General features: G+C 40.8%; 1 protein-coding gene across 1 annotated transcript; it reads left to right on the top strand.

The window, feature by feature from the left end:
- The first annotated feature begins 7,812 nt into the window (after positions 1-7,812).
- LOC117557065 (complement C1q-like protein 2) lies at positions 7,813-9,364 on the top strand. The gene is made up of 3 exons (XM_034232747.1): positions 7,813-7,888; positions 8,203-8,331; positions 9,081-9,364. The coding sequence occupies exons 1-3, from the start codon at positions 7,828-7,830 to the stop codon at positions 9,362-9,364; spliced, it is 474 nt and encodes a 157-aa protein (XP_034088638.1). The 5' UTR covers positions 7,813-7,827.

A 9,364-nucleotide genomic window follows, 5' to 3' on the forward strand; every position in this document is an offset into this window, starting at 1 on the left:
AGACACTACATACTGATATACACCTGAACATCAGCAGGAGAGGACTCTTTAAAGTAGAGACACTACATACTGATATACACCTGAACATCAGCAGGAGAGGACTCTTTAAAGTAGAGACACTACATACTTATATACACCTGAACATCAGCAGGAGAGGACTCTTTAAAGTAGAGACACTACATACTGATATACACCTGAACATCAGCAGGAGAGGACTCTTTAAAGTAGAGACACTACACACTGATATACACCTGAACATCAGCAGGAGAGGACTCTTTAAAGTAGAGACACTACATACTGATATACACCTGAACATCAGCAGGAGAGAACTCTTTAAAGTAGAGACACTACATACTGATATACACCTGAACATCAGCAGGAGAGGACTCTTTTAAGTAGAGACACTACATGCTGATATACACCTGAACATCAGCAGGAGAGGACTCTTTAAAGTAGAGACACTACATACTGATATATACCTGAACATCAGCAGGAGAGGACTCTTTAAAGTAGAGACACTACATACTGATATACACCTGGACATCAGCAGGAGAGGACTCTTTAAAGTAGAGACACTACATACTGATATACACCTGAACATCAGCAGGAGAGGACTCTTTAAAGTAGAGACACTACATACTTATATACACCTGAACATCAGCAGGAGAGGACTCTTTAAAGTAGAGACACTACATACTGATATACACCTGAACATCAGCAGGAGAGGACTCTTTAAAGTAGAGACACTACATGCTGATATACACCTGAACATCAGCAGGAGAGGACTCTTTAAAGTAGAGACACTACATACTGATATATACCTGAACATCAGCAGGAGAGGACTCTTTAAAAGTAGAGACACTACATACTGATATACACCTGGAACATCAGCAGGAGAGGACTCTTTAAAGTAGAGCCACTACATACTGATATACACCTGAAACATCAGCAGGAGAGACTCCCTTTTTTTAAAGTAGAGACACTAGCATACTGATATACATCTCTGAACATCAGCAGGAGAGGACTCTTTTAAAGTAGAGACACTACATCCTGATATACACCATTGAACATCATCAGGAGAGGACTCTTAAAGTAGAGGAACACTACAGTACTGATATACACCCTGAACATCAGCAGGAGGAAGGGACTCTGGAAAAGTAGAGACACTACATACTGATTATACACCTTGAACATACAGCAGGAGAAGGACTCTTTGAAAAGTAGAGACACTACATACTGATATACACCTGGAACATCAGCAGGAGAAGACTCTTTAAAGTAGAGACACTACATACTGATATACACCTGAACATCAGCAGGAGAGATCTTTCAAAGTAGAGGACAAATTACATACTGGATATAACCACCTGAAAACATCATGCAGGAGAGGACTCTTTAAAGGTAGAGGACACTACATACTGATATACACCATGTAACATCACGGCAGGAGAAGGAAACTCTGTAAAGTAGAGACACTTACATACTGATATTACACCTGAACATCAGCAGGAGAGGACTCTTTAAAGAAGAGACACTACATACTGATATACACCTGAACATCAGCAGGAGAGACTTTTTAAAGTAGAGACACTACATACTGATATATACCTGAACATCAGCAGGAGAGGACTCTTTAAAGTAGAGACACTACACACTGATATATACCTGAACATCAGCAGGAGAGGACTCTTTAAAGTAGAGACACTACATACTGATATACACCTGGACATCAGCAGGAGAGGACTCTTTAAAGTAGAGACACTACATACTGATATACACCTGGACATCAGCAGGAGAGGACTCTTTAAAGTAGAGACACTACATACTGATATACACCTGAACATCAGCAGGAGAGGACTCTTTAAAGAAGAGACACTACATACTGATATACACCTGAACATCAGCAGGAGAGGACTTTTAAAGTAGAGACACTACATACTGATATACACCTGAACATCAGCAGGAGAGGGACTCTTTAAAGTAGAGACACTACATACTGATATACACCTGAAACATCAGCAGGAGAGGACTCTTTAAAGTAGAGACACTACATACTGATATACACCTGAACATCAGCAGGAGAGGACTCTTTAAAGTAGAGACACTACATACTGATATACACCTGAACATCAGCAGGAGAAGACTCTTTAAAGTAGAGACACTACATACTGATATACACCTGAACATCAGCAGGAGAAGAACTCTTTAAAGTCAGAGACACTACATACTGATATACACCTGAACATCAGCAGGAGAAGGACTCTTTAAAGTAGAGACACTACATACTGATATACACCTGAACATCAGCAGGAGAGGACTCTTTAAAGCAGAGACACTACATACTGATATACACCTGAACATCAGCAGGAGAGGACTCTTTAAAGTAGAGACACTACATACTGATATACACCTGAACATCAGGCAGGAGAAGACTCTTAAGTAGAGACACTACATACTGATATACACCTGAACATCAGCAGGAGAGGACTCTTTAAAGTAGAGACACTACATACTGATATACACCTGAACATCAGCAGGAGAGGACTCTTTAAAGTAGAGACACTACATACTGATATACACCTGAACATCAGCAGGAGAGGACTCTTTAAAGTAGAGACACTACATACTGATATACACCTGAACATCAGCAGGAGAGGACTCTTTAAAGTAGAGACACTACATACTGATATACCCTGAACATCAGCAGGAGAGGACTCTTTAAAGTAGAGGCACTACATACTGATATACACCTGAACATCAGCAGGAGAGGACTCTTTAAAGTAGAGACGCTACATACTGATATACACCTGAACATCAGCAGGAGAGGACTCTTTAAAGTAGAGACACTACATACTGATATACACCTGGACATCAGCAGGAGAGGACTCTTTAAAGTAGAGACACTACATACTGATATACACCTGACATCAGCAGGAGAGAACTCTTTAAAGTAGAGACACTACATACTGATAAATATAGGATTACACCTGAACCATCAGCAGGAGAGGACTCTTTAAAGTAGAGACAAATACATACTGATATACACCTGAACATCAGCAGGAGAGGACTCTTTTAAAGTAGAGACACTACATACTGATATACACCTGAACATCAGCAGGAGAGGACTCTTTAAAGTAGAGACACTACATACTGATATACACCTGAACATCAGCAGGAGAGGACTCTTTAAAGTAGAGACACTACATACTGATATACACCTGAACATCAGCAGGAGAGGACTCTTTAAAGTAGAGACACTACATACTGATATACACCTGAACATCAGCAGGAGAGGACTCTTTAAAGTAGAGACACTACATACTGATATACACCTGGAACATCAGCAGGAGAGGACTCTTTAAAGTAGAGACACTACATACTGATATACACCTGAACATCAGCAGGAGAGGACTCTTTAAAGTAGAGACACTACATACTGATATACACCTGAACATCAGCAGGAGGAGGACTCTTTAAAGTAGAGACACTACATACTGATATACACCTGAACATCAGCAGGAGAGGACTCTTTAAAGTAGAGACACTACATACTGATATACACCTGAACATCAGCAGGAGAGGACTCTTTAAAGTAGAGACACTACATACTGATATACACCTGAACATCAGCAGGAGAGGACTCTTTAAAGTAGAGACACTACATACTGATATACACCTGAACATCAGCAGGAGAGGACTCTTTAAAGTAGAGACACTACATACTGATATACACCTGAACATCAGCAGGAGAGGACTCTTTAAAGTAGAGACACTACATACTGATATACACCTGAACATCAGCAGGAGAGGACTCTTTAAAGTAGAGACACTACATACTGATATACACCTGAACATCAGCAGGAGAGGACTCTTAAAGTAGAGACACTAATACTGATATACACCTGAACATCAGCAGGAGAGGACTCTTTAAAGTAGAGACACTACATACTGATATACACCTGAACATCAGCAGGAGAGGACTCTTTAAAGTAGAGACACTACATACTGATATACACCTGAACATCAGCAGGAGAGGACTCTTTAAAGTAGAGACACTACATACTGATATACACCTGAACATCAGCAGGAGAGGACTCTTTTAAAGTAGAGGACACTACATACTGATATACACCTGAACATCAGCAGGAGAGGAACTCTTTAAAGTAGAGACACTACATACTGATACACCTGAACATCAGCAGGAGAGGACTCTTTAAAGTAGAGACACTACATACTGATATACACCTGAACATCAGCAGGAGAGGACTCTTTAAAGTAGAGACACTACATACTGATATACACCTGAACATCAGCAGGAGAGGACTCTTTAAAGTAGAGACACTACATACTGATATACACCTGAACATCAGCAGGAGAGGGACTCTTTAAAGTAGAGACACTACATACTGATATACACCTGAACATCAGCAGGAGAGGACTCTTTAAAGTAGAGACACTACATACTGATATACACCTGACATCAGCAGGAGAGGACTCTTTAAAGTAGAGACACTACATACTGATATACACCTGAACATCAGCAGGAGAGGACTCTTTAAAGTAGAGGACACTACATACTGATATACCCTGAACATCAGCAGGAGAGGACTCTTTAAAGTAGAGACACTACATACTGATATACACCTGAACATCAGCAGGAGAGGACTCTTTAAAGTAGAGACGCTACATACTGATATACACCTGAACATCAGCAGGAGAGGACTCTTTAAAGTAGAGACACTACATACTGATATACACCTGAACATCAGCAGGAGAGGACTCTTTAAAGTAGAGACACTACATACTGATATACACCTGAACATCAGCAGGAGAGGACTCTTTAAAGTAGAGACACTACATACTGATATACACCTGAACATCAGCAGGAGAGGACTCTTTAAAGTAGAGACACTACATACTGATATTACACCTGAACATCAGCAGGAGAGGACTCTTTAAAGTAGAGACACTACTACTGATATACACCTGAACATCAGCAGGAGAGGACTCTTTTAAAGTAGAGACACTACATACTGATATACACCTGAACATCAGCAGGAGAGGACTCTTTAAAGTAGAGACACTACATACTGATATACACCTGAACATCAGCAGGAGAGGACTCTTTAAAGTAGAGACACTACATACTGATATACACCTGAACATCAGCAGGAGAGGACTCTTTAAAGTAGAGACACTACATACTGATATACACCTGAACATCAGCAGGAGAGGACTCTTTAAAGTAGAGACACTACATACTGATATACACCTGAACATCAGCAGGAGAGGACTCTTTAAAGTAGAGACACTACATACTGATATACACCTGAACATCAGCAGGAGAGGACTCTTTAAAGTAGAGACACTACATACTGATATACACCTGAACATCAGCAGGAGAGGACTCTTTAAAGTAGAGACACTACATACTGATATACACCTGAACATCAGCAGGAGAGGACTCTTTAAAGTAGAGACACTACATACTGATATACACCTGAACATCAGCAGGAGAGGACTCTTAAAGTAGAGACACTACATACTGATATACACCTGAACATCAGCAGGAGAGGACTCTTTAAAGTAGAGACACTACATACTGATATACACCTGAACATCAGCAGGAGAGGACTCTTTAAAGTAGAGACACTACATACTGATATACACCTGAACATCAGCAGGAGAGGACTCTTTAAAGTAGAGACACTACATACTGATATACACCTGAACATCAGCAGGAGAGGACTCTTTAAAGTAGAGACACTACATACTGATATACACCTGAACATCAGCAGGAGAGGACTCTTTAAAGTAGAGACACTACATACTGATATACACCTGAACATCAGCAGGAGAGGACTCTTTAAAGTAGAGACACTACATACTGATATACACCTGAACATCAGCAGGAGAGGACTCTTTAAAGTAGAGACACTACATACTGATATACACCTGAACATCAGCAGGAGAGGACTCTTTAAAGTAGAGACACTACATACTGATATACACCTGAACATCAGCAGGAGAGGACTCTTTAAAGTAGAGACACTACATACTGATATACACCTGAACATCAGCAGGAGAGGACTCTTTAAAGTAGAGACACTACATACTGATATACACCTGAACATCAGCAGGAGAGGACTCTTTAAAGTAGAGACACTACATACTGATATACACCTGAACATCAGCAGGAGAGGACTCTTTAAAGTAGAGACACTACATACTGATATACACCTGAACATCAGCAGGAGAGGACTCTTTAAAGTAGAGACACTACATACTGATATACACCTGAACATCAGCAGGAGAGGACTCTTTAAAGTAGAGACACTACATACTGATATACACCTGAACATCAGCAGGAGAGGACTCTTTAAAGTAGAGACACTACATACTGATATACACCTGAACATCAGCAGGAGAGGACTCTTTTAAAGTAGAGACACTACATACTGATATACACCCTGAACATCAGCAGGAGAGGACTCTTTTAAAGTAGAGACACTACATACTGATATACACCTGAACATCAGCAGGAGAGGACTCTTTAAAGTAGAGACACTACATACTGATATACACCTGAACATCAGCAGGAGAGGACTCTTTAAAGTAGAGACACTACATACTGATATACACCTGAACATCAGCAGGAGAGGACTCTTTAAAGTAGAGACACTACATACTGATATACACCTGAACATCAGCAGGAGAGGACTCTTTAAAGTAGAGACACTACATACTGATATACACCTGAACATCAGCAGGAGAGGACTCTTTAAAGTAGAGACACTACATACTGATATACACCTGAACATCAGCAGGAGAGGACTCTTTAAAGTAGAGACACTACATACTGATATACACCTGGAACATCAGCAGGAGAGGACTCTTTTAAAGTAGAGACACTACATACTGATATACACCTGAACATCAGCAGGAGAGGACTCTTTAAAGTAGAGACACTACATACTGATATACACCTGAACATCAGCAGGAGAGGACTCTTTAAAGTAGAGACACTACATACTGATATACACCTGAACATCAGCAGGAGAGGACTCTTTAAGGTAGAGACACTACATACTGATATACACCTGAACATCAGCAGGAGAGGACTCTTTAAAGTAGAGACACTACATACTTATATACACCTGAACATCAGCAGGAGAGGACTTTTTAAAGTAGAGACACTACATACACCTGAACATCAGCAGGAGAGGACTCTTTAAAGTAGAGACACTACATACTGATATACACCTGAACATCAGCAGGAGAGGACTCTTTAAAGTAGAGACACTACATACTGATATACACCTGAACATCAGCAGGAGAGGACTCTTTAAAGTAGAGACACTACATACTTATATACACCTGGACATCAGCAGGAGAGGACTTTTTAAAGTAGAGACACTACATAATAATATGTATAAGCGCTTTTAGCACCAGGAGAAGCGCTATATAAATAACATGTATTATTATTATTATTATTATGAACCTGGAAATGAGCAAAATATGTCCTCTTTCATACAAGTCTAGGAAAACAACCTTTACACACTGAGAACAAATATGAAAGAATGCAGTTTAGCCATTACATATGTTGCTTTTGAAAGCATACATAATAACCTATGTTCAAGGACAAAATTCAAGTTGTTGTTTCCTTTAAAGTCAGGTTAATGTCAAGGACGTTTGGATGTTTTTCATATTTGTTATCAAGGACATCTGCTGGATTCTCACGACCTCGTGACCTGTTTAACGTGTATATAAAGACGGGGACAGAGCGAGACGTGTCACACTTCTCTGTCTGAACAGCGAAAATTCAGAATGAGGAGAGCTGCAGTTTTTCTGGCGTTGCTGTTCTGTCTGCTCTGGACGGGGACTCAGGGTGAGGATGGAGGGGGGACAGGGAAGAAAGAGGGGGAGTTTGATATCCAAGGAGTGAAAGCAGGTTAAATGTTTACATGAAATGCTTACTTATATGTTGATGTACAGTTGTGACAGAGCTCCACAGTGACATCTACAATAATACTAATAACAATTTTAAAATGTGTTCAGCTTTAGAGGCCAGGATGAGCTCCAGTGAGAAGGAATAAGAAACATAAACTATTATGAAGAGTCAAAGTATTGAATAAGAATAGAACTGGTATACTGATATACCAGCAAATGTCAAACTCTGCTGCATCCTCCTCTTTCTCACAGCCGGTCCTCAGGTGGCGTTCTCAGCCGGTCTCAGTGATGCAGGAGTAGTCGGACCCTTCGGCACTAACTCAATACTGAAGTACACTAAAGTCTTCACCAATATCGGCCAGGCCTACAACCCAACTACAGGTACTGAACACACACACACACACACGCACGCACGCACGCACACACACACACACACACACACACACACACACACACACACACACACACACACACACACACACACACACACACACACACACACACACACACACACACACACACACACACACACACACACACACACACACACACACACACACACACACAATGTATACATCACTTCAGGGGACATTACATTGACTTACATGCATTTCCTGGAGACTTATCCTAACCTTAACTATAACCAACACATGCCTAACCCCAACCTAACCAAGTCTTCACCCTAATGGGGACCTCCATTTTGTCCCCATAAGGGAGGCGAGCCCCCACACGTGACTGTGTAAACAGATTTAGGTCCCCACAAGTATAGTAATGCTAGGCCACACACACACACACACACACACACACACACACACACACACACACACACACACACACACACACACACACACACACACACACACACACACACACACACACACACACACACACACACACACACACACACACACTAATATTCATTTACAGTAGATGTGTGACTGTAAGCTTTCTTAAGAGTTTTCTTAATGAAACCATTAAAACATCTCTTAGTTTTCCTACAGTTGATCATGGTAGAAAATAGAACAAAGTTAAGAGCTCCTACATGTTCCATATTTAAAAAAAAAACATCCTTAAGTCCTGCTGAAGCACCAGAAACAATCTCCCCTCACTGACCTTCTCCTGTGATGCAGGTATCTTCACAGCCCCCGTCAAAGGAGTCTACTACTTCAGCTTCAACATGTGGGGAAGCCGCTTTGTATCAGATACCGCTCTTGAATTCGCTCTCAACAACGTGATGAAGATGAGGCTTCAAGATTACAATGATGCCTATGGCTACGTCTCTGCGGCTAACTCAATGGTTCTTCAGCTGGAGAAGGGAGATGTTGCCAACATGGTTCTGCCCTCCAGCTACAACGTTTATGATGATTTGTTTAATCGCATGGTTTTCAGTGGATTTCTACTCTTTCCTCTGTGA

This window comes from Gymnodraco acuticeps, unplaced genomic scaffold, assembly GCF_902827175.1.
Source record: "Gymnodraco acuticeps unplaced genomic scaffold, fGymAcu1.1, whole genome shotgun sequence".
Taxonomy (NCBI): Eukaryota; Metazoa; Chordata; class Actinopteri; order Perciformes; family Bathydraconidae; genus Gymnodraco; species Gymnodraco acuticeps.

Coding starts and splice junctions, on each gene's coding strand:
- LOC117557065 (XM_034232747.1), top strand. CDS start 7,828: ATGAGGAGAGCTGCAGTTTTTCTGGCGTTGCTGTTCTGTCTGCTCTGG. Junction 7,889..8,202: donor GCTCTGGACGGGGACTCAGG/GTGAGGATGGAG, acceptor TCTTTCTCACAG/CCGGTCCTCAGGTGGCGTTC. Junction 8,332..9,080: donor GGCCTACAACCCAACTACAG/GTACTGAACACA, acceptor CCTGTGATGCAG/GTATCTTCACAGCCCCCGTC.